The sequence below is a fragment of the Corvus moneduloides genome, chromosome W, assembly GCF_009650955.1.
Source record: "Corvus moneduloides isolate bCorMon1 chromosome W, bCorMon1.pri, whole genome shotgun sequence".
NCBI lineage: Eukaryota > Metazoa > Chordata > Aves > Passeriformes > Corvidae > Corvus > Corvus moneduloides.
Genome location: NC_045510.1, coordinates 12,079,401 through 12,105,592, shown reverse-complemented (window position 1 = coordinate 12,105,592; position 26,192 = coordinate 12,079,401). Strand labels below are relative to the sequence as shown.

Here is a 26,192-nt window from a genome sequence, read left to right as displayed (position 1 = left end):
AAATGCCTGCCTCTGTGCTCTTAGGAGTTGGTGCTTAAAAAGTAACCAGCCCTGATTGACTCCAGCACCTTCAACAGTGTTTTCCCAGGGGACCTTGCTAGCTAGTTCCCTGAGCAACCCAAAGTCAGCTCTCCTCATGTCCAGGGTTGGAGTTTTGCTGGCACTTTTCCTCCTGTAACCAGAGATTTTAAACTCAATTGTTTTGTGGTCGCTGTGGCCAAGATGGCCACCAATTGCCAATTTTAACTAAATTTTAACTAAATTTTAACTGATTTAACACCAATTTTAACTAAAAACCCAAACTATGCTAAACCATAACATTCTCTCACGGGGCCCTCTCTGTTAACAAGCAACAAATCAAGGAAGGCACCTTTCCTAGTAGTTCCTCTTAGCACCTGTTCCATGATGTTGTCATCCAGGTGCTTTAGGAATCTTCTGGACCTGTTTGTGCCAGCTGTGTGGTGTTCCCAGTTAACATATGGCAAGTTGAAGTCTCCCATAAGGACACCGGTGGTTGATTTAGACGTGTCTCTGTTCCTTAAAGAGTAATTCATTGGCATCATTGTCCTGGCTGGGTGGCCTATAGTAGACTTCCATGATAACATCCACTTTATTGTTTTGTCCCTTAATCCTTACCCAGAGACTCTCAACTGCGCCACTGCCAACGGCAATTGCTAACTCCCCACTCCCCCCCCCGGCCACACTATGATCTGAGAAATTGTCTTGGGGTGACTTTATGATGCGTATCCCCATCACTGCTCTATGCCCAGAAATTATTTCTGTGCCTTTCTGTGCCTTTAAACTGAGCCTGAGAGGGGGGAGAGAAAAAAAAAACGAGCGAACTTTTCAAAACAGTTGTTCAAAGACACAGATACACACTCCTCTGTGTTCTGCTGCAGCAGCAAGAGCAGAGGAAGCACCCTTCTTGCTTTTCAGCCAGCTTTTGGCTCCTTTTCTCCGGAGGGAGACAGAGAGTTGAACTTTGTTCCCCTGGGACTTTGGCTTCTTCTTCTTCTTCTCTTCTGGAACTGTTTAGAACACCAAAACATCAGAACCTCATCAGGAGACCTTACACCTGCCTGGAAGGGGGGGCCCCCCATGCCGAATTCCAGCTCTGAAGAGGGAAGAGAGAGAGACCACACCCAGAAGGACTCTGAAATCTTCCCAGGTTTCTCTCCACAGTGAGAAGTTTTATTATTTAGCATTATTATTCTTTTCCTGTGTTTTTGTAAAATAAATAGGTTTTTTATCTCTTTCACTGTCCTCCGAGGAAAATTTTTTTTTCCCAAACCTGGTGGAGGAGGGGTGGTTGTAACCTGCCTTCTATCAGAGGATATTTTCCTCCAAATTTGTCCAAACCAGCACAGATATGCTCCTTAGGACTCAGCCTTGACAAACAGCCCCGTGGCTGAGCTCCTCTTGAGCTTATCAGAAACACTGTCTGCTCCAGGAACTGGTGCTGTCTAATGAGCTTCTGGTTGTTAAGAAACAGCCTTGGAAACTTTTTTGTGCCTGATTAATGTTACCAAACAAGTTATATTTCTCTAAGAAGGAGTCTATGCAGCAGTGGGGGAAGATGTTGGAAAATTCTTTTAACAACAAGCACAATCGTGTATGATCCCTATATCCACGGTTAATGCTTAGTTTGGTACCATGCAGTCCTTAGTACAAATGCCAGATATTATGTGGCCTTGTGTTAACTCCCTACATTTGTGACTAATAGTCTTGTGTTAGCTAATGCTTCCTTGTTTACTTATATTAGTGATTAATATGTACTAGCAGATGTCTTAGTTTTGAGAACAGAGATGGAGTGCCAGAGCAAAGAATGATAAGAGAAGTGCATCATAACCTGATCACATATTTGAGATACTCTCAAGGAAAGAAGATTCATCAGAAAGATGCAGGACCATAAAAGGGAATTTTGAGGAATGGGATGTTCCCAAATGACCACCAAAGATCCTCCAAAGACCCCTACTCATATCCAAATAAGTTCACATAAATAATTAGCATATATGCACGTATTCAGGAAATGTAATGAATATGTAATAGAAATGTGATGAATGCATATTAGTTTCATTATATAACCAGATCTGTTAGGTTGCTGCTTATTCATGCTTTGAGGAGAAATCCCCATGCATCCAGCACTGTTAATAAAGTAATGTCGGCTTTCTAACAAAAAAAATTGGTTGGAGAGTTTATTTCCGGGTTTTTGGTGACAGCGTCTGGCAGCCCAGATGGGACAAAGTGGAGGCAACTCAGCAGACCAGAGGACTCGTTAGCACTCCAGTGCACACTGAAGTATTTTTGGGGAGATCTTCCGTTTCACTGATCTGGTAAGTAGACCACACTTCCCCTTCTGGGAAAAAGAATACGACATGAATTAAGGTACTTTATTTTAACGTATTTTGCCTGCACATGTCACTCTGAGAGAAAGTATGCAGTGTGAGGCTGAGAGGTTTATGTAACAGGTTGCTGGCTTGGCTAAGATCATGCGCTACTACAGGGACACCTGGAATGCAATCTCAGTTTTGGGAAAGGCTGTAAAAGGTTATAAAATGGTTGTAAAAAGTTTTAAAATGTTTTGAAGGTGTTAAAAGGTTTCTAAAGTGTTAAATATGGGAGCAGGGCTATCTTGACAGTTCGTGGGATAAGAGATCCCAAAAAGCTCCCCTTTGGGTTGTGTCCTAAGGAACTGAAAAAGGTTGGGGGGATGACCCCCTGATGTGAAAACAGCTTGTGGAGTATTGTAATCATCGGTGGCCGATGTATAAACTTGATGATTGGGAATAGTGGCCTCGTAATGGGACTGTAAATTATAATACCATTTTGCAACTAATGCTGTTTTGTAGAAGGGAAGGCAAGTGGAATGAAGCCCCTGATGTTGATTTATTTTTTGATTTGCAGAATAATCCTGATTTGCAGAAGGAATGTAGACATGTGCCTAGAGATCCAATGATTTTAGCATTAGAAAAGGAAGATAAGAAACCACTCAAAAGGTGTTGCTCTGCCTGTAGCATAGGTAAATGTTGTATTAAATTGTCAGAGACTGAAATATTATAATTTATGACTTAAACATTTTCTTGAAGGACTTTTAAAAACTGTATTACAAAAGCTGCAAAAAAGACTACCACACCCTGGATGGGGCCCTGACTGAGGCCTTACACTGCTCGCTGATGAAGATAAGATAAAGTAACAACTCAGGGCTGGGGACATTCACAAAGCACAGGCTCAACACCTCCAAGGTGGAGACCACAGCCCCAGGGCTATCAGCTGCCAGGCTCACACAGACCCCCTGCACCAAAGGGTGGAGGGAGGAGAGGCTTTGGGTATCTTGGAAAAGCCTGTGGTCAGAAGCTTATCCACAGCAAAAGGAGTGACATGGCCCATCACAGGGGCCCCCCTCAAAGGGGTCCCCAGACCCTGCACCAGAGCACCAGAGATGATGCAACAGACCCTCAGTGTTGCAAGGGACAGTGTCAAGCTAGCCCCTGCAAGAGAGACACGTGGGCATTCCCACCTGGCCCAAAGCATATATTAATCCACGGGATTCTGTACTCTTTGGCGTGTGGTGTGGTGGCGTGTGGCGGCGTGGCGTGGCATATGGTGGCATGTGGCGGCGTGGTGTGGCGTGTGGCGGTGTGGCCACGGCAGCGATGGGGAACCCTCACCACCAGAAGACCAGATGGAGGGGAGCAACAAGACATCGTTGGGACCCTTGGATGGGTGATATGCTTCCACCTAACCCCTGTCACCTCTCCCTGTTCTTTTTTCTATTTCTTTCTCTCTTTCTTTTCCCTTCTCTTTGCCTCTTTTACTATTAAATAAAATACATCCATTTTTTGGCATCAACATCTAACCTCGTTTGGTTTTAATCTCATTTCTGGGAATATTTTGAACCTTCTAAGTTCTTTCCGGTTTATGCACAGTGACCTAGCTTGCTTTGCTTTTCTGAGTTTAAACCGGATCGTAAAATAAATGCAGACAGACAAACAAGGAGGAGGATGTGGATTTATTAGTGTATAAGGGAAGACCAAATAAGAAAGAGGAGAAGGACAGGAAGCAGATGTGGAAATGGAAGAAGAAGAAAGTGACTGTAGTAGTAAAAGTCTTAGCCCTGTATCAGGGCATGAAAGTTTTAGCCCCATAGCAGGGCAGACAAGGAGGGCCCACATGAGTTATACAAGCCCCTTGTGGCAGGCAATGGGATCCAAGGGGCCGGTAACTCTTAAAGTGCCATTCTTGGTGTTGGATTTACAAGCTTAGAAGGAGTTGGCAGGGACTTATTGGGAGGATCCAGAAAAGGTTTCTAAGGTTGTGGAAACAATTGTTAGGACACAAGATCTTTATTGGAATGATTTTCAAGTGATACTGGATGCTTTAATAACTCATGAGGAAAAAGGTCTGGTGACCGCTAAGGCTAGGGAAGAAGCAGAAAGAATTCATGCTCAGGGTGTGCATCAGGGGTCAGTAGAGGATCATTTACCCTGTGTGTATCCAAAGTGGGATCCAAATAATCAAGTCCAGCAAGATTTGTTAATCAAATACCAGCATTTGATTTTTTTCGCAATGAAACATGCTATCCCAAAAACTAAAAACTTGTCTAAATTATACCAGATTGTACAAGGAAAAGAGGAACCCCCTACTGATTTTTTTAATAGACTCATGGAAACTGATCAAAAATATACTGGTTTGGACCTTGAGAAAAAGGACTATGCTGCACAATTAGCACATATATTTATTGGACAATCAAATGCTGATACTAAATGGAAATGGCAAAAATTACAGGCAAAAGAGTCCAGAACCCTGAGCAAACCGTTGCAAGTTGCTTGGAGTGTGTATACCAGTAGAGAGGAAGTAGAAAGGAAAAAAGAAGACTGTAAATGTTTGGCATTGGCAATAGCTGAAGGAATAGAGGGGGGAAACTGACTGGAGGACAAAGACCAGGACAAAGTCCTTGAATGCCAGGGTGAAATCCTTGAATGAGGCTACATAAGAACCAATGTGCAATTTGTAAACAAATGGGGCATTGGAAAAGAGAGTGCCCAAGGAATAGAAACAGGAATCAGGTGTTGGGGTCCCTCCCCTGCCATGGAGCCCTGGGAGAGGGGCCCTGGGGGGGAGACACGGGCTTTCCCTGCCCCTGGTCAGCTTCATTCCCCATTGGTTGGTTTGGGTTCCCCGGTGTGGCCAAGGACCCTCGGGTCCCGTGACTGCGGAGTTCCTGAGCTGAGCCCCGGCCATGCGGCTGGAGAAATAAACATCTCTGAAACATCTACCACGAATCCGTCCATATATACTTCGTTTCCATGGGACTCCTGGTTTGAAATATGCTTGTTGCAGTAATCCCCGCTGCAACAATCAGGGAAACTGTCAAATGCCAAGAGAAGATATGGAGATGGTAAATAGGAGTGAGGACTGAAGGGATGGGGGAGGATTTGAAATATTCCCCAACAGACCCCCTGGTTACAATAAAGTTGGGGAATGAGGAAATAGAATGTCTTGTAGATACCGGAACTACTTACTCTGTTTTAAATACTTGACAAGGACAATTAAGCAAACGCATAGTCTCAGTTGTTGGTGCAACAGGGCAAAAGGAAAATTGGCCTTTCTTTCAACCATTAAAATTTGGAATTAGTAAATGGGTATTAGCCCATCAATTTCTTTATAAACCTGAATGTCCTGTACCATTACTAGAAAGAGATGTACTGAGTGAATTAAATGCGCAAATTACATTTGAAAAAGGAAAAATCCAAGTTCATGTTCCTGAAGAAAAGGTCTTGAAGACCCAAGTCTGTCTGTTACAGAATCCTGAATCTGAAGCAGAAATACTGAGGAAGTGGACAACGCAGTCATCCCATTGGTATGGGCCACCTGAATTCCAAGAGAGCTAGGAATGCAGAACCAGTAAAGATCCTTTTGAAGCCAAATGCCAGACTGGTAAGACAACACCCTTTTGTCACCCCAGGTGACTTTATGATGCGTATCCCCATCACTGCTCTATGCCCAGAAATTAATTTTGTGCCTTTCTGTGCCTTTAAACTGAGCCCGAGAGGGGGGAGAGAAAAAAAACTGAGCGAACTTTTCAAAACAGTTGTTCAAGGACACAGATACACATTCCTCTGCGTTCTCCTGCTGCAGCGAGAAGAGCAGGGGAAGCACCCTTCTTCCTTTTCAGACAGCTTTTGGCTCCTTTTTCTCTGGAGGGAGACAGAGTTGTTTTCCTGGGACTTTGGTTTTTCCCTTCTTCTCTTCTAACTGTTTCAACATCAGAACACATCAGGAGAATTTTCCACCGAGGCCCCGGAGGTGGGCCCACATCGACCCAGCTCCGAGGAGAGACACCACATGTACAGAAGGACTCTGAAATCTTCCCAGGTTTCTCTCCACAGCGAGAGGTTTTATTATTTAGCATTATTATTCTTTTCCTGTGTGTTTGTTAAATAAATAGTTTATCTCTTTCACTTTCTTCCAAGGAAAATTTTTTTTTCCCGAACCTGTTGGGGGAAGAGTGGTTGTAACCTGCCTTCTATCAGAGGATATTTTCCTCCAAATTTGTCCAAACCAGCACACCTCTGAAACTGCAAACTAGGAAAGGACTGGAATAATTAATAGAAACTTTTCTTGAACACAAACTGCTTGTGGAATGCCAGTCCCATTTTAACACTCCTATTTTGTCAGTAAAGAAACCACACTCAAATGTATATAGGTTAGTACAAGATCTTAGGGCTATCCATCAGATACTCCAGGATGTGCACCTGATGGTAGCCAATCCATATATTTTATTGACAACCTTGAAGAATTCAGATCAATGGTTCACAGTGTTAGACATAAAGGATGCCTTCTTTTGCATCCATTAAGGAAGTGAAAGCCAAGAGCTGTTTGCTTTTGAATGGGAAAGTCCAAAGACTGGGCAAAAGACTCAATTGATGTGAACTGTGTTACTGCAAGGATTCAAAAATAGTCTAATTATTTTTGGTAACCAGCTAGCTAAGGAATTAGAAGGATGGCAAAAAGAACATGAGGGTGTAATGTTGCTGCAGTATGCGGATGGCATCTTAATAGCTTCCTTGACTGCAAGTGAATACATGGAGCTGGCCATTAGTCTGTTAAATTTCCTAGGACAATTTGAATACCAAGTTTCTAGGAAAAAGGCTCAAATTGTAAAACGAGGTGTTCTATTTGAGATTTACTATTTCACAAGGACAAAAGAGTCTGGGCCAGGAAAGAAAAGAGAAAAGATCTATCAAACTCCTTTTCATAGGTTAGCAAGCTGAGTCTCGGAAGTGATGTTCTTCTTACAGCTTCCTCTATGACCTGATAGAACCTATCAGATGGCCAGTTTGAATATGGACAATTCTTTGAGCCACTTAAAGTTGTGACCGCCTCTGTGATCCACACTTAAGAATAGACAAACTCCCGCCCCAAGCTCTCTCTCGTTTCGGGCGCTGGGACAGGTGGCTGCGGGGCCCGAGTGGGGCCCAGTGGGCCTGGCCCAGCTCGGGCCAGGCCGGGCCGGGCCACGGCTCCAGGATGACCCCCCCCCCCCCCCCCCAGCAGGGCTGTGGGCAGCCAGAGAGAGTGGCTCGGAACCACCCCCCACCCCCCCCCCCCCCCCCCACTGCGGCCAAGATTTCAGCAAAAGCGGCACCGCTGTCCGGCAGAGGTCAGGTGACCAACAGCGATAAGCCACACAGCTGCAAGGCCGAGGTGAGATTAACCCTTTTATTGCTGTGAAGAGCTGAAAACCTGAGGGAAGAGAAAGAGGAGATGCTTAAAGCTGAAAGTCTGTTGTGAAGCTATGATATATCAGAGTATCCTGTTGTAATTTCATGAAGATATGGGGGGTGGAGTGTTCAACTCGTGAGCAAAAGCACCTGCGCTGAGATAGGCAGATGCTGACGCAGCTGTAAAGTCATGAGAAGTTTGAACAGGGAGAGATGGAAGCGATGAGGACTTTTGCTCCAAATGGGAAAGGAGAAAACCTCAGTTCCTAGAGATGCTCCCAGAAATAGTCCTAAAGATGAAGCTGAAGAAGACCCTTTGCTCCCAGGAAAGGAGAAGGGCCTCTGTTCTTAGAGATGAAATGCTCCCAGAGATGAGTGAAGAGAACTTTTGTTTCTGAACGGCTCAACCTTAAAATTGTACCCCAAAAAACTTCAAGAGTGGACCCTCGAAAGCAGTTGCAGGAAAAGCTGCAAGTCGGGGGAAGGGACTCACATCGCAAGCAGAGAGACTCCTCTTCCGAAATGGACTGAACAATATTTGGAAGTGGGCGGCTGCCTCCTTGTGATAATGTTTTCATAGCATGAGCAAGAAGAGACTTTCTAAATGGACTGAACAAGGTTATTATGGAAGTGGTAAACAGACTGAACATCTTAAGGGTTGTCTTTTTACATTGTCAGTGGGAGAAGGGAGGAAGGTGGGGGGAGGAGGAGAGTTTTGAAGGTATGGTATAATTTTTTTTCCCCTCTTTTAGGTCTGTTAACAAACTTCTTTATATTCTTTTAAGTTTGGTGCCTGCTTTGCATTTCTCCTAATTCTTATCTCACAGAAGATAAACAGTAATGAGTATTTTGGACCAAACCACTACACTAAATTGGTGTTTCTGCCCGGTTACAGAACCAAACCCGCTACACTCCTGAGCCCCTTTCTAAAAGAGAACTGAGAGCATTTCTGGGAATGGTCAGGTGGGGTCGCCTATGCATACTCAACTTTGAGTTTATTGTTAAACCTCTATATGAGGCAGTTAATGAAAAGGACAAAGTCCTCATCTGGACTCCTGAATGCAGGAAAGCCGTTCCGGAATTGAAACATGCTTTAATGACTGCCCCTGCATTGGGACTACCAGACTTAGAAAAACCTTTTGAACTGCTTGTGCCTGAAAGTTCTCATTTGCCATTGGGGGTATTGACACAATGGCTGGGATCCTGGGAGAGACCCGTTGCGTACTTTTCTAAACAACTAGATGATGTCAGCATAGGATGGCCTTCTTGTCTTAGGGCAGTAGTGGCAACAGTCCTCCTAATCCAGAAAGCAAAAAAATTAACCCTGGGACAGCAATTGACTGGTTTTGCGCCCCATACTTACAGCGGTGTTGGAACAAAAAGGAGGACACTGGTTATCACCAAGCGGGATATTAAAATATCAGGCAGTATTGTTAGAACAAGATGATGTGTAGTTAAAAGTAACTAACCTGAATCCAGTAGTGTTCTTAGAAATTGACCTGGAAAACAGGGAACCAACCCATGATTGCTTGCAGACCATTGAACTGGTGTAGTCCAGTTGAGATGACCTATAGGACACTCCCTTGGAAAAAGTGGATTGGGAACTCTTTGTGGATGGGAGCAGCTTTGTGAAAAATGGAATCCGAAAAGCAGGGTATGCAGTGGTAACTCAGCATGAGGTAATAGAAGCCAAAGCCCTAACCCCCCCCCCACATCGACTCAGAAAGCAGAACTGATTGCACTGATGAGAGTGTTAGAGCTCACACAGGATAAGACTCTAATTATTTGGACTGACTCAAAATTTGCTTTTGGAGTGGTCCATGCCCATGGAGCCATTTAGAATGAGAGAGGGCTGTTAACCTCTCAGGGGTCCCCTGTGAAACATGGACAAATAATACAGAGATTGTTAGAAGGGGTGCAGTTACCTTGAAAGGTGGCAATAATGCATTGTAAAGCTCATCAATTTGGAGACACCCCAGTAAATACTGGAAATTGTCTGGCTGATAAAGTGGCCAAGGAGGCTGCTGGTGGGAACACCCTATTAGCTTTACCTGAGAAATATCAGCATTTGGACAAGGAGGCTGCCGATTATCAGGCTGAAGAAGAGAAATTGGCAAAATTGTTAGATGTTGAAAAGAGTCCTGAAGGACAGTGGATAACACCCAGCAAACAGGCAATAATTCCCCAACATCTTATAAGAAAAACCGCAGAGGAACAACATAAGGTAACTCACTGGGGAAGAGTCTATGGTAGAAGCAGGGAAGCCTCAAATGTTGAGCGTACAAATGACTGGTATTATGAAAATCATTGTTAAAAAGTGCCAGACCTGTTTAAAGAACAATACATATCAAATTAAACAGCCTACACCTGGGACTGCTAAGAAAGGAAATTGTCCAGGAGGCTATCGGCAAATAGACTTTGCAGAGCTTCCACATCAAAATGGGTACGGATATTTACTGGTTGTCCTGGGGTGACTGTATGATACTGTATTCCCTATTGACTGCTTACTGCCCAGACATAAATCCTGTGCCTTTAAGCCAGATCCGAGACAGAGAGGGGGAAGGCGGTGGAATTCTTTTGGCAGCTGTGTTCAAAAACACAGATAATTCGCTGGTTCTTGCCCCAGCCCTTGGCTCTGCAGCAGGGAAGAGAGTTACATTCCTTTGCTTTTTAGCTAGCTTCTTGTTCATTAGCTGAGGCAAGAAGTTTTCGTGGGACTGTGGCTTTTTCTTTTTTCTCCTGGAACTGTTCAGCTTTGCTCCGGTCCTGAACACCATCACTGGGAAGCCCCACACCAAGGCCTGGAGGGGCCCACACCATACCCCAGCTCCAGAGAGAGCAGAGCCACACCTACAGAAAGGACTCTGAATCTACCAGGTCTTCTCCACAGTGAGAGGTTTTATTATCTAACATTATTCATTTTTTTTCTCTCTTGTGCCTGCATGCACCCCGCTTGTCAAATAAACAGGTTTTTTTTCACTTTCCTCCAAGAAATTTCTTTCCTAACCTGTGGGGGAGGGGCTGCCGAAACCTGCCTTCCATTAGAGGAGACGTTCATCTCAGGACATTTCCTCTTAATTTGTCTCAAACCGAGACACTGGTACTGGTAGATACTTTTTCAAGATGGCCAGAAGCTTTTTCTTGTCACACCAACAAAGCTAGGGAGGTGGTAAAGGTTTTGTTGAAGGAAATTATCCTGAGGTTTGGAGTGCCTGTGGGAATGTTATCAGATAGAGGTTCGCACTTCATTGCTAATAGTGCAAAGCCCAGCTAAAACATTAGGGGTGAAATGGAACTTGCACACCCCATGAAGACCTCAGTCAAGTGGGAAAGTAGAAAGAATGAATGAGAGTATAGAGACAAATTAGCAAGATTTTCCAGGAATCATATTTTAAAAGGCCAGACACCCTTCCCTTGGCCTTACTGAGGGTATGAATTAGAACTACATCCAAGGAAATGGTGAGCCCATAGGAAATACTGTACAGGCGACCATATCAGGTTACAGAAAGCAAAGGGAATATCCAAATCAGTGGGGATCAGAGTCTAACAGAATTTGTGCCGGTTTGGCCAAATTTAGAAATATATCCTCTGAGAGAAGGCAGGTTACAAACCACTCCTCCCCCACCAGGTTTGGGAAAAAGAAACTTTTTCCTCGAAGGAAAGTGAAAAAGATAAAAACTATTTAACAAACGCACGGGAAAAGGATAATACTGCTAAATAATAAAACCTCTCGCTGTAGAGAAAAAACCTGGGAAAATATTAGAGTCCTCCCTTTGGTTTCCCTCCTCCTCGGAGCTGGGACTTGGCCCAGGGCCAGGCCCTCTGTGCTTGGTGGAAAGTCCTCCCGATGTGTTCTGATATTGAAGCAGTCCAGCAGAAAAAGGGAAAAAAAAATCTGAAATTCCAGGAAAACCAAAGTTCAACTCTCTGGAGGAAAGAAACTGAAAAACTGCTGAACAAGCAAGCAGGGTGCCTCTCCGCTCCTCTCCCACTGCAGCAGAACACAGAAGCCCAAAAACAAAAAGCCGAGAACGAGAATGTTTTATCTCTGTCTGTGTCCTTGAGGGTTTTTTTCTCTCTCCACTCAGGCTCAGTTTAAAAGCATAGAAAGGTATATATACTAATTTCTGGGCATAGTGCAGCAATAGGGAATACAACATCAAGTCACCCCAAGACAATTATATCCCTAGGGAAGGTGTTGTTTTCTCTCCACAGATATGCTGTGCTGGCAGCACCCATGACATTGGACATCGCAGCCCATCCTTAGCAACTTGGAGACTGGGTGTACCTGAAAACCTGGACTGAAGAACCTTTCCAACAAAAGTGGAAGGGACCATTTCAAGTGCTGCTAATTGTCAATACTGCTCTGAAGGTGCAAGGAGTAGATTCATGGATCTATTACAGCCAAATCAAACCATTGCCAGCACCAGAAAGGACTGCTGAAGCCACAGGACCCACGTACCTCAAGTTAACCAGACATTAATTTTGTTGATTGTAGTTTTGTGGACTGGAATAACAAGGGTTAAGGCCGATGGTCTTCAACCCATGTTACCTCAGTGAGAGAAAGACAGAAACATCTGGGCATTATTGGCAAGGAAAGTGATGAATTCATCCTCCTGCATAAGTGCAGGGGATTCAGTAGGATCAATGTATAGCTCCTGCTTGGTGGGATTTCCAACTCCTTTAGAAGTACTAAAAAATGTCACCATGTTACAAAACTTAGAAGTTTTACAAAACTCTCACTGAAAACCAGGAAATAAACTCTCCAACCAATTTTTTTTGTTAGAAAGCCGACATTATTAACAGTGCTGGATGCATGGGGATTTCTCCTCAAAGCATGAATAAGCAGCAACCTAACAGATCTGGTTATATAATGAAACTAATATGCATTCATCACATTTCTATTACATATTCATTACACTTCCTGAATACGTGCATATATGCTAATTATTTATGTGAACTTATTTGGATATGAGTAGGGGTCTTTGGAGGATCTTTGGTGGTCATTTGGGAACATCCCATTCCTCAAAATTCCCTTTTATGGTCCTGCATCTTTCTGATGAATCTTCTTTCCTTGAGAGTATCTCAAATATGTGATCAGGTTATGATGCACTTCTCTTATCGTTCTTTGCTCTGGCACTCCATCTCTGTTCTCAAAACTAAGACATCTGCTAGTACATATTAATCACTAATATAAGTAAACAAGGAAGCATTAGCTAACACAAGACTATTAGTCACAAATGTAGGGAGTTAACACAAGGCCACATAATATCTGGCATTTGTACTAAGGACTGCATGGTACCAAACTAAGCATTAACCGTGGATATAGGGATCATACACGATTGTGCTTGTAGCAGGTTGACCTTGGTTTGGTGCCAGGTGCCCACTAAGTCACTCCACCATTCCCTTTCCCAATGCAAGACGGGAGAGAATAAGATGGAGAACAACCATCAGGGTGAGATAAGGCAGTTTTATTACAGTGAAAGAAAGAAGCAAGATTCTGCACGCACATAAGCTAAAGAAAAAATAAGTCAATCTCTACTTCCCATTAGCAGCGATGTTTGGACACGTCCTGGGAAGCAGGGCTTCAGCATGCATAATGGTTTCTTCGGAAGGAAAACACTGAGGAATCACGAAACCCCCCCTTCCTCCTCTCTCCCTTAGCTTATATATCTGAACTGACATCATATGGTATGGAATATCCTTTTGGTTAATTTGGGTCAGCTGGCCTGGTTGTGTCCCCTCCCAGGATCTTGCCCACTCCCCTCCCCTTTGATGGGGGAAGGAATGTCAGAGGGACAGCGCTGCTCAGCAGTAGCCAAAACACTGGTCTGTTATCAACACCCGTCCAGCTACTAATGCAAAGCACAGCACTGTAAGGGCTGTGAACTTTACCTTGGTCAGACCTAATACAGTGCTATAGTTAAAAGAATTTTCCAACATCTTCCCCCACTGCTGCATAGACTCCTTCTTAAAGAAATATAACTTGTTCAGCAGCAAAAGCAACCAAAATGAATAATATTTTTGTTCTCAAACTTTCAACAAAAGTTACTGACCTGAATTGCAGCCAGGATGGAAAATTACTATGACTAAAGACCACTGTCTCGTGGGCCTAGAAACAGCAGTCCAAAGTGAGAGCCTTTGAGTTTTCCCAGACTGCAGTGGGCTGCAACCAGCAACCTCCCTCTGAGTGAGGCCTCTCAGAGTCAGCAAACTCAAATTTGCTATACTTGGAGGATCGCCAAACAATGACAATGGATCCTGGGCTGATACTCCCACTACTCAAGGCTCAACCCTTCACCCGCTGAGAAGATGCAAAGGCATCTGAAGTGAGTATTTCACTGAATTAGATGGGAATTTTTCACAGGTATCTTGTACAGAATCCTTATGTCTGTGTGCGTGAGAGTGTGAATATGCTACAGCAAACGTATCAGGAATGCTACTCTCCTAGATTCTCAAGGACATTAGATTTGTAAGTTAGGCCTCAAAGAAAGTTACTGTTGTGGTATAGTAAATCCTATATGAATCCTTTGCTAAATTGTTTGACTTAAGTAATCGGTTAAGTTAAATGCTGTTAAGTGCTGTTAAGTTAAATTAAGTGCTGTTGGGCCTTTAGACTGTATTCCTTTTTATCTTTACCCTTTCCTATCCTTTTGTCTGCCCCCCCTCAGCCTCCACATAGATAGTTTTGCATTTATTTTGGTTTGAATTGATTGATTTTGGATTTTTGTTGGCTTTTTTCTCTGTGTGTTTTATCCATCTAGTAAGTAGTAGAGTGAACCTTGCCACAAACTTTGTCATGCTGTTGCTTTTATATGAAACCTGTTTTTGCTGATACCTTTGCCAGTGATTCTTTAAGTGACCTTAAAACACTCATTCACAACAGCTCCATACACTCCACCCCCTCCATTACACAGTCAGCCACCCCCTCGCCTTACCTGCCCTGCCCATCCCTCCTAAGGAGCCTGTAACCAACCAACATGGCAGTGAACACCTTTTTGTGGGTAAAACACCTTCTCTTTTTGTATACTTTTGCTATCAATATTGCTGTTGTTATTGTGTGTGTCTTATTCCATTGTGTTGTGCTTTCAGTAAATTGTTATTTCAACCAATAGTCTCTGCTTGTCCCTCCCTTACTGGGCGGGGTGAGGGAAGGGGAGTGGCTTATTTGGAGTTTAACTTCTGGATGGTGTTAAAACCAGCACACTCACCAAATATGCATCAAGTGATAACCTGCACTAACTTGCTCAGCAGTTCTGCCAGCAGTACCTGTCTGTATGTGTGTGGTAATACTTACATTGATGTAGCACCCAGCAAGAAAATGGAGAAACAGAAGCCCCTCCTGTACCTGCAGATCTCAGTGTCTGTGCCAATAAGGTTCTGAAGGACAGAATACACCTGAGATTCTCCATGTCCATTTGGCCATGCTTTCCACAGCTAGTTTAAATGCCTTCCCTCTGCTGAGTCACATAACACATGCTGCCATTGGAAATAGGGAGAAAGAACCCAGGAGTCCAAATGTTACTCCCAAATCTAGAACAACATAAGAGGCTTTTCTGTCACAGAAATCTCAGTGACAGAGTTGTGAAATTGTTGGTATCACCTCCTCAGCCCAACAATGACAAGTTGGCCTGGTGAGGACACTGCTGTTCAGTTTGCCATGTGAGGGGAGAAATAGAGTTTTATAGGGCAGATGTCATAAGCAGTCAGTTACTAGATAGCGAACATAGACAATCTAATTGCCATTAGGTTGGGAGGCAGGAGAGGGGAAAGCATCTGTAGGCCACTGAAGACATTGCTGATACTGTAAGACTTTTACAGGAAAAATTTTAACCTTTTAAAACCTTGACTCAGTTACAGTAGAAATCTATACAGCTGTGAGTTACTACCAGAAAACTGATATGCATCTTCCTTCTGGAAAGCAAACTACCTTTAAGGTTCTTAAAACACCTTAGTAAGCTTGGGGCTGACAGTGGACATGTTCTATACAAGTTGATTCCAAACACTGGATTTACGAGAAAGTACAGGTTCATGATATTTCTTTCATTAGATCTTACTGAAGACATTCTGATGACACCACCATCCACACAGGGGTATCCATGAATACAGTGATATCCAAAGTGCGCTGCTACCACTGAATGATACTTGGTAAATGCTTGAGGTGACATTCAAGTCAATCATAAGGATCTTTCTCAAGTAAACAAACATTTAAGCCAGAAATGTGATATGAAGGAAAAAAAGAGAGCAGATTTACACAGCAATCTTCAGAATAAGAAAGGCTAACAAAGCACATAATCTCAGCTTTCTAACCTTAGCTTCTGAAAATCTAGAATAGTCAAATAGTAGCTTTCTTTGGCATGAGAAGCAACCAAGATAATATCCTTTCCCCAGAAGTCTTATCTTTATTTACTGAAGCAGAGTAATAAATGGTTTTCTGATCTTTGAATTTTTTGTGTTTTGTTTTTTTTTTTGTTGTTTTTAAGAACTCCCCGAAGAGGGATAAAGACATTTATTTTTGTTGAAATTAACTGTGCAAACCCCAAGATTCATCAGTGTAAGGCAATATTACTCCAGATACCTAAAAACTTATCTGTCTCCTTTTAACCTGTAAAGTCTCTCATAAGAGCCCGAAAACTGATCTCAGGTTCTTGTACACATCAAGCTGAGACTGATACAGATAACCATCCCACAGCTTGTGGAGTGCAGTATTTGATGAAAGAAGTGAGAGGGCTGCTGGTAGTACAGTCTGCCTTGAAACAGGTCATTATGATTGACCTTGGCTTTCTCTAGTAATTCAACAAGCACCTACCAAATGTCATTTGAGGTAAAGGAAGGGAAAATGGAAGGAATGACGAGAAACCTCTCAAGGCCATAGAAGAGATCTGCAAAAGCAAGTCCAGAGGAGGGCCATATAGATGATTAGAGGGATGAAACACCTCTCCTATCAGGAAATGCTGAGAGAGTTGGGGCTGTTGAGCCTGGAGAAGAGAAGGCTCTGGGGACACCTCATTGCTGCCTTTCAGTACTTGAAGTGGGCCTATAAGAAGGATGGGGACAGACTTTTTAGTAGGGCCTGTGGCAATAGGACAAGGGCTGATGTTTTTAACCTGAAAGTGAGTAGATTCAGACTAGATACAAGGAAGAAGTTTTTTTAAATGAAGGTGGTAAAACACTGGCATAGGTTGCCCAGAGAGGTGGTGGATGCCCCATCCCTGGAAACATTCAAGGTAAGGTTGGACAGGGCTCTGAGCAACCTGATCTAGTTGAAGATGTCCCTGCTCATTGCAAGGGGGTTGGACTAGATGACCTTTAAAGGTCCCTTGCAACCCAAATTATTTTATGGTACTATTATTTCTGGCAAGCAGAATAATTTTGCTCTCTAGCCATCCCTACATATACTCCCAAACCCATTGCATTGGTCCTTTCTTACCCCTGAACAGAGGAATGCCCTGCAGCCAGCTGCTCCAAGCTCTCTCTTCCACTCAAATGGCACAAAGGGACTGCACAGATCCTTGCTCTGTATTTGCCAGTCACTTGTGCTTTACATCAGAAAATAGAATCAAAAAATTCCAGACAAAGCCCAAAGAGGGTCTTTGAGAGTCTCCTCAGTGACTTAAAGAGCTGTACCCACCAACACAGGGTCCAATTCCTGTCTTCTACTGTAGTAATAATGAATGAAGGAAATACCTGAAGGCCCAACTCCAGAGAAACTTTCAGAAGAGTGATGTCTGGCAAGCTGTCCATGAGTGTTGCTATTTTAAATGCATCCTGGGCAAGTTTGAAGATGTGTGATGAGGAGTGGATATTTTTCTGAATGGATTCTAACACTGTTTCCAGCCTCTGAACATCACCTGCAAAGTGTAAACAGAATCACCAAAGCAGAACAAGCTTCCAAAACATACAGAAATGCATTATAATTGAGCTTGCCTTTGCTACGAAATAGTACATTTCAATTATACACATTTTGATTTTATAAACCTTCCATAATTAAATTACATGAACAAAAGATATGACCACAAATTCCTCTAGTGCCTGATGGTGTTAGTGTAGTACATGGCCAAAAGTCATCCCGATTTGTGAATTTTAGAAGTGATTTGTCTACTCCTGGGTTTCACAGTCTATATTGTGTCAGAAGAACAAAAGGCTGTCTCATCAGCCTCAAATCAAGCCCATCTGGCTACTGTCTAACTAGTTTAACCACTTTTCTAGAAAATTAAGTGACAGGTTTAAGTCAGTTCAGTTTGTTGTTCCCATTTCAAGCTCCTGTTAGACTGCAATTTGAATTCCTAAACGCAGGTTTTATAACCTGTTTATTCCATGAAATATTAAAGGCATACACTTAGTTGAGTATGTAATTGACAGCAATGTACCTTTGGCTGCTGTCAGCATGGTAGATGCTAGCTCACACTGCTGGGATTCGATGTGACTTAGGGTGAACCAGCGGGGATACCGGTTTGGAACAACTGATGCAATGTGGTGTGGACGGGACGTATCTCCCAAAGGAGCCATAGATTCCAATACTAGCAACCTGGAATAAGAAAGAAATACTCTTTCATCAAATCATCATTATATTAGGTTACTAATAAGCAAAACTAAAGCTGCAAGAACACTTGACCTTGTTTATTAAATGTGCAGTTTTGGGTATAAAGATATTGGAAAAACATTTCTTTTCTTGGGGAATCTTAAAAGTCCATTTGCCAAATTTGCCTACATCAGCGGGCATCTGTAAGAATTCACAGGACAATTAAGCCATTGTGCTGGTTTGGGCTGGGGTAGGGTGAATTTTCTTCACAGTGGCTAGTATGGGGCTATGTTTTGGATTTGTGGCCTTTGCTGCTTTTGGCACTGCCAAGCTGGTGAGGAGGCTGGAGGTGCATGGGAGGTTGGGAGGAGACACAGCTGGGACAGGTGACCTAAACTGACCAAAGGGATATCTCAGACCATATGGCCTCATGCTCATTATATAAAGCGAGGGGAAGAAGGAGGAAGGGGAGGGAGGACATGTTTGGAGTGATGGCATTTGTCTTCCCAAATCACCATTGTGTGTGATGGGCCCTGCTTTCCTGGAGATGGCTGAACACCTGACTGCCCATGGGAAGCAGTGAATTAATTTCTTGCTTTGCTTTGCTTGTGTTCATGTGTTTTGCTTTACCTATTAAACTGTCTTATCTTAACCCAGGAGTTCTTTTGCTTTTACCCTTCAGATTCTCTCCCCCATCCTGCTGGTGGGGCAATGGGCAAGAAACTGTGTGGGGCTTGGTGGCTGGCTGGGATTAAACCATGACAGCCATTCATTAGCCAAGGCAGCAGAGACTTTCTGCATCATCCATAGAGTTGAAGCTTTTTTTCTCCTGCCTTATTTCAGTCTTTGAACCACAGTCCTCAGTAAGGAAAGTGGAGTAGTTCTCCATCATACTGAGAACATGTAAGTATTTTCCAGTATTTGGAATATACTTTCTTCACTTGTATATGCTCAAAGTAAGGGAGAAGGATATTCAACAAATCCTAAGGGTTTTGACCTTGCAATAAATTCAGACATACCAAAAAAAGACATTTTGCTGTTCAAATATGAAGTAATTTTTAAAGTCCTTAAACTGTAGTCTACCAATAATAATGTGGATGTTAATATGAAAAGATACTTCCCTTTTGTTTTGTATCGAGTCAAATCTCTTCCCTAGTACTACTGAGACACCGCTATATAGCTTTATGTATGTAAAAATAAAATACATATAAATTCCCCAGCTGATTTTTTCCAAGCACAGAGGGGGGATAAAAAAGATGCATTATTAAATCATTTCAACAAACAGGAAAAATCCTAACTAACATAATGCAAAAAGGATTATTAGGTTATGAGTAACACCAAATAGACAAAGATCATGAAAGGAAAATCTGTTGTCACTTTGAATTTCATTGCCAGTTTCTATGTTCCTTTGCTATGAAAAGAAATGCTGTTGTGAATTGGTGGCTTTCATGCAATTTTGGCAAGATTAGGGAACATTATAACAAGCATAAGCAGATTTATCATTCTTCACTTTTTTGCCCTTTCAAACATCAAGTATTTTGCTAGGTTTTAGCAAAGCTACTTTGTGATTAAACATCACCATTAAAGGCTGACTCAAAGCCTGGGTTGAAATTCAGGCTTAACAGGGAATCAGCCAAACAAAGCCAAACATTTGAGTTCAGATTCCAAGTGAGTAGTCAACTAGGTCACTGCAGATCCACATTCTCCAAGGCTGTACTCCATATGTTTCAGTGCTGCAAGCAGAGAACTGTAGACAGAAGTGACCATCAAGGTTAGCATACCCTGTCCTTGCAGACCTGAGGTGCATGTATGAAAGGCCTTATGGTCTCAGATTCTATTGATTTCACACTGAGTGTTCCACACATTAAAAGAAGATTTAAAAAAACAAAATGGCAAAAGATGATGTTGAATGCAAAGAGGCAAAATACTCCAGTTGCCATCATGGGTCAATGACTTGTGTAGACTAACACTAAACACTTATGTCTGGAGACCAACTAGCTGTCGACTTGGGAAGTTACCTTTCATAAATGTTCAAGTGAAAAAATATGCTCCACTTCTAAAAGCATGGGCAACCATGCAGATTTCTATGTGGAAACATTTAACCCATGCTATAAAGGAAGAGATGCTTGAATTTCCCTCTTCTGATCCATTCCACCTCACAAATATGAGACATACATTTGTATTGGGTTTGCATGGCCTGGTTTTGGTAGTGGGGGGGCTACAGGAGTGGCTTCTGTGAGAAGCTGCTAGAAGCTTCCAAAACATCCGGCAGAGCCAATCCCTGGCAGCTCCAAAGATGGACGTGCCACTGGCCAAGGCTGGGCCAATTAGAAATGGTGGTAACATATTTAAGAAGAAAGAAAAACAGAAATTGTTGTCCCGTTGTAATTTCAGCCAGAGAAGAGTAGGGTGAGAATATGTGAGAAGAACAACTCTGCAGACACCAAGGTCAGTGAAGAAGGAGGGGGAGGAAGTGCTCCAGGCACTGGAGTTGAAATTCCTCTGCAGCCCATGGTGAAGACCATGGTGAAGCAGGCTGTTCCCCCTGCAGCCCATGGAGGTCCATGGGGATGCAGAGGTCCACCCACAACCCATGGAGGAGCCTCATGTCAGAGCAGGTAGATACCTGAGAGGAGGCTATTACCCCGTGAGAGGCCCATGGAGACAGGGGCTTTGCTCCCATGCTGGAGCAGCCTGTCCTTGAAGGACTGCACCCTGTGGAAGAGTATCCCACGCTGCAGCAGTCTGGGGAGGACTGTTGCCTGTGGGATGGACTCACGTTGCAGCAGTTTGCAGAGAGCTGTTGCTCATGAGATGGACTCACATTGGAGAAGTTCGAGGAGAACTGTCTCCCATGGGAGGGACCCCATGGTGCAGCAAGGGAATGACTCCTCTCCCTGAACAGTGGGACAAGCCACGGGTGATGAACTGACCATAACCCCCATTCCCTGTCTCCTTGCTCTGCTGGGGTAGGAGGTAGAGCTGGAAGGAGGGAGGGGTGTGGGGAAGGTGTTCTTAAGGTTTTATTTTACTTCTCATTATCCTGCTCTGATTTTGTTAGCATAATAAATTCAATTCATATCTCTAAGTTGAGCCTGTTTTGCCCGTGATGGTATTTAATGAGCGATCTCTCCTGGCCCTTATCTCAACCCATGAATCCTTTGTTATATTTTCTCTCCCCTGTCCAGCTGCAGAGGGGAGTGAGAGAGCAGCCTTGGTGGGTGCCTGGTATCCGGTCAGCATCAACCCACTATAACATTCAATCTTCATGTTTGCTTTCTTCTTTCCCCCCCTCAAAACAACATTTAGGTTTAGTTAGTTTTTCACTTGGTTTGTATCAGGAGTGCTTTGTATACTGAAGTATCACTGGCGTGAATGGAAAAAGTAACCAACCTTCTTTATAAGAATTTTTGAGAAGTTTCGAGGAACACAGACAGACATGGAATAGAAAGTGTCTGCATCTTCTGTCACTGCAGTTCAAGATAGCAGTCCACATTTCTTAAGAGTGTCAAATATATTAAAAATATTAAAAATGCATAAGTAAATAATATAAAAAAGCTGAACTCCCATCTGCCTTAAAAGTGATGCCAAGAGAGCTATGGGGAACAGCCCTGATTATGCTGATGTCTCCTGTGATTTTACCAGATAGAAACAGACAACTCATACTGGTCTGTTTGAGAAGTAACTTCTTTGGCTGAGATGGCAGCTTCATGCCAGAGATGGCTGGAGCTCCCCATGATCAACTAAAGATTTGGATTTTTCCGTGCCTTGCTTGTTTTTCCAGTTGAGAAAGGAAATTTCCAGAAAAGCAGTTCTCAGTTATGATTTGTTTCTGGGGAAAGCTCAAATACTTCATCAAGAGGAATGGCATGCTGCTATCACATTCACTGAAGCATTCAGTGCACTGTGCAAAGCTACTGACAGATGTCTATTCTAGCCTTTCAATGTGGTCTCAGTAGTTTAGTTTAAGGAGGAAAACTCCCCACAGTCTCTGAGAAACACTTTAAGGTAGTGACTGAAATTGAATACAAGGACTCAAGTGTACTTTATAAAATTGATCTTTTAAAAATTCTAATTCTAAAAATTCTAATTCAAAAATTCTAATTGTAAACAGCAAGTATGCAAAGTTGCTTTCCATATTTCATAGATTCCTTCCCTAACACCCACTATTAGATACTCTTGGAGGCAAAAAAACCCAAACAGGCTAAGCAGACCTTTGGCCTGACTTAAAAGTAGCTATGTTTTGTTCTTATGCATGCCCTCCCATTTAGGCCTTTTGAACATGGGACTATTTTCTCCTCATTTAGCTTTCTAGAGTGTGCTAATTTTGGCTGGGATAGAGTTAATTTTCTTCCCAGTGGCTGGTATGGGGCTGTGTTTTGGATTTGTGCTGAACACAGGGTTGATAATATAGAGATGTTTTTGTTATTGCTGAGCAGAGCTTACAGTGCCAAGGCCTTTGCTGTTTTTCGTATTGCCACACTGGGGAGGGGGCTGGGGGTGCATGGGAAGTTAGGAGGAGACACAGCCGGGACAGGTGATCCAAACTGACCAAAGGGATATTTCAGACCATATGACATCATGCTCAGTATATAAAGTGGGCGGAAGCAGCTAAGCAGCAGATGATCTGAAGACTGCTGGTGAGATGCCTCTTTGCTCATTTCCTTGCCACTAGCATCATACACAGACAACCACATCAGTAAAAGAACACACACGTGCTAAAGCTGTTGTTCAATACAAAACCACACTTCCCAATAGTGGAATTCTAGAAGGATTTGTAACATAGAATGCTGGTTTATAGTTGTATATAAACACTAATTGTACATTTATAAGTTATAATGTAGTTAGTACAGACATCAATTGCTTTTACAGATGACAGAACCAAAGTAATTTCTCCTTAAACAGAACAATGCTTCTTTTTAAAAAAAAGGCTAGGTCTTGACTACCAAGCTTTTTCCCGTTTTTCAAACCGCTACTCATGTTCTTCCTAGATGATTTGTGAATACATACCGCATGGCTCTCAGTGCACTTTTGTATGCCAATTCAGCATCATGAGGTAGGAGACAGGTGAAAAGATACTTGGCAAATGTGTGCATTGGAACACTGTCTCGATGGATGACTTCACCTAAACCACTATATGGTCCAGCTGTGGGAAAGAAAAAGAGAATATCAGTCTTTACAGACTGTTAAAACTTAACGTCTGGACCTTTAGAACCCATTCATCACACCTTGAGTTAGAGTTGGTTTTCAGAGACAGCTTGCTGTACAAAAGGTAAAGTTACATTGATTCGTTCGTGAAATATATTACAAGTATATTAAATGCCATCTATTCTTTGAGACAACAAGACACACTGTAAATTGTATAGTACTAAGCACACTACCAATGCACATACAAATGACAGAATGGTCCCAGGGCTCTATGGGGCTCATTCAGCAAATATATGGTATGCAAAAGTAGAAGGTGATAATCCTAGCTTTGCCTCTGTGTAGTTATATCATGCACATGAATTCCTCTGTTGGTGCATAATTGCTTTATCATAAAACCACAAAAAAAAAAAAAAGTGGCTATGGTAGAAAACCAGGTATCTTTAACTGAAGTTACATGACTAATCAGTACAGCAGTACAGCAGCACCTGATCCTTATTAATGTCTCACCTGACATTAGGCATTTAAATAACCCTTTGGTCTAGACTTGGTCTCCAGAAAAGACTAGGTCAGATCTTGAATCAAAGCTGCTTTTGTTAGTCTATTATAACCACACAAAAATTACATGTGTTGTGGGGAAACTATTCCCATTGTTGGGGCAATAGATTTTGCTCACAGTGCAGTACTTCATAACAGCAGTGTTAAGACTGACAACAGAAACGACAATTTAAAAAAAATACATGAAACTGCTTGCTGAGTTCTGAATATTCATAGTGCCTAAGAATTCCATTTTTGCATTTTTCCTGCAGCCTTAAGACTGTTATTCCTATTAATAGGAACATTGTGTCAAGCAGTTTTTTACTTCAGCGGCTAGAGGCTCAGGTGTTAAACACTGCAAGATAGAGAATAAGAATCTTACATTAAGTATTTGTTCCGATTTGGTCAAATTTAGAGATATATCCTCTGAGAGAAGGCACAACCACCCCTCCCTCCCCCCACCAGCTTCGGGAAAAATAAATTTTCCTCAAAGGAAAGTGAAAGAGATAAAAACTATTTATTTAACAAACACACAGGAAAAGGAAAATAATGCTAAATAATAAAATTCTTTGCTGTGAAGAAAAAAACCTGGGAAAGTGTTAGAGTCCTCCCTTTGGTCTCCTCAGGGCTGGGGCTTGGCCCAGGGCCAGGCCCTCTGTGCTCAGTGGGAGGTCTTCCCGATGTGTTCTGATATTGAAGCAGTCCACAGAAAAAGGGAAAAAAATCCAAAATTCCAAGGAAGGAAAAAAAGTTCAACTCTCAGTCTCTCTCTGGAGAAAAAGAAACTGAAAAACTGGCTGAAAGCTGGCTGGAAAAAAAAAGAGTCGCTATCTCTGTGTGACCTTGAACAAGCTGCAAACTGCTTTGAAAAAGTTTTGCTCAGTTTTTCCTTCCTCCTCTCAGGCTCAGTTTAAAAGCATAGAAAGGCACAATAATTAATTTCTGGGCATAGGGCAGCGATATGGGATACACATCATAAAGTCACCCCAAGACAGTATTATTGGACAATTATTGCACAAATAGCAGCTGGCAGTCCTAGAAGTTACCACTTCCTCTTCTACTAGAGATTCCAACCCACCACACTTGGATGGATGAATGACTGTGTGAGCACACTTCTTCATTGCAGTCACATGTGTCGTAGTTTCCAGCAGTGGTTCAAACTAACATGACTGACCCTTCATTGAAGCAGATGAAGAGTACTCACAAAATGTATTCAACCACTTCTGCTGCATGGGATGATGAACTCCATGAAAGAGAGATGGTAACAACTTGGACCAGCACAGTTGTTTCAGCAATGTTTTTGACTGGTGCCTTAGTACAAAATGCAAAGATAAAAATCACTAGGCATGAAAAAAAATCTGAGCTCCATAGGTGGGCATTTCTGAAGGCTGGGGCTGATCACAGTGGAAACATCAATGAAGATTAAGTAGGTGACAGTGTGTCTCAGTTATTTAAAGTTGAAAGCCGTTCAAAACTAGCTGGCATTGCTTGTATGAAAGAAGCCATTTTGTGTGTTTGCCAGTTGGTGGTCCATTCAGAAACTCAGTTAGAAGACAAAGAATAAATGACAAAGCATTTATATGAAAATATATTCTGTCATTAACTTAGCAGTCAAGCAAAAAAATAGAACAGTTCTTGCAACAGTCTTATGTTCTGCTTTCCCATGCATTCAAACGGTAGCTACACACAGCATGCATTAATCTGCATTAACAGCATAGAAATCAGCCTAATGCTGGATTAAACTTTCTTTATTATATCTACAGAACTTCAACTATAAACCACAACTGATATGATTAGAATCTTAAATCACTGCACAGTTTTTCCTCCATGTGATCTGGTAGTTTCTGCCTAACCTGGAGTAAACTGAAGTTATTGCAGAAAAGCCAGATTTCTCAGCACACAGTAATGCATGACCATTGTTGCATGATGCTCACCACAGTAATTTTGTAGGTAGCTATTTTAGCAGGTTGCCTGCTATGATCACTTGTTTACTACTCTAAGAAAACAAAAAGTATATCACTGATCAAAGTTGTAAACTAGAAGTATCAGAGAATACTTGAGAGAAATCCTGCCTTTTCCTCATACAGCATCCTGACCAGTAAACAGATGCAGAAAATTGATTTTATAATCCATAGGATCCCTCTATGGTGGTGAATAGCTGGATCCAGCAAGAAGCTGTTCTTGTCCAAAGGCCATAAAGCAGATACTCTCTTTATGGTGCAGCTTCTCTACAGTTTCAAATTGCACCACCAGTAGCTACCAAA

The 26,192-nt window shown here is 42.5% G+C and overlaps 1 protein-coding gene across 1 annotated transcript in view; it reads right to left on the bottom strand.

Annotated features, from left to right (window-relative positions):
* Positions 1–26,192, bottom strand: part of LOC116437343 (zinc finger SWIM domain-containing protein 6-like) — a 405,850-nt gene that overhangs the window by 58,895 nt on the left and 320,763 nt on the right. Inside the window, exons 10-12 of the mRNA XM_032095013.1 lie at positions 23,257–23,392; positions 18,095–18,252; positions 17,412–17,575 (exon numbers count right to left, since the gene is read on the bottom strand). Coding sequence (XP_031950904.1) covers positions 17,412–17,575; positions 18,095–18,252; positions 23,257–23,392 — 458 coding nt within the window. The remainder of the gene's footprint in view (positions 1–17,411; positions 17,576–18,094; positions 18,253–23,256; positions 23,393–26,192) is intronic.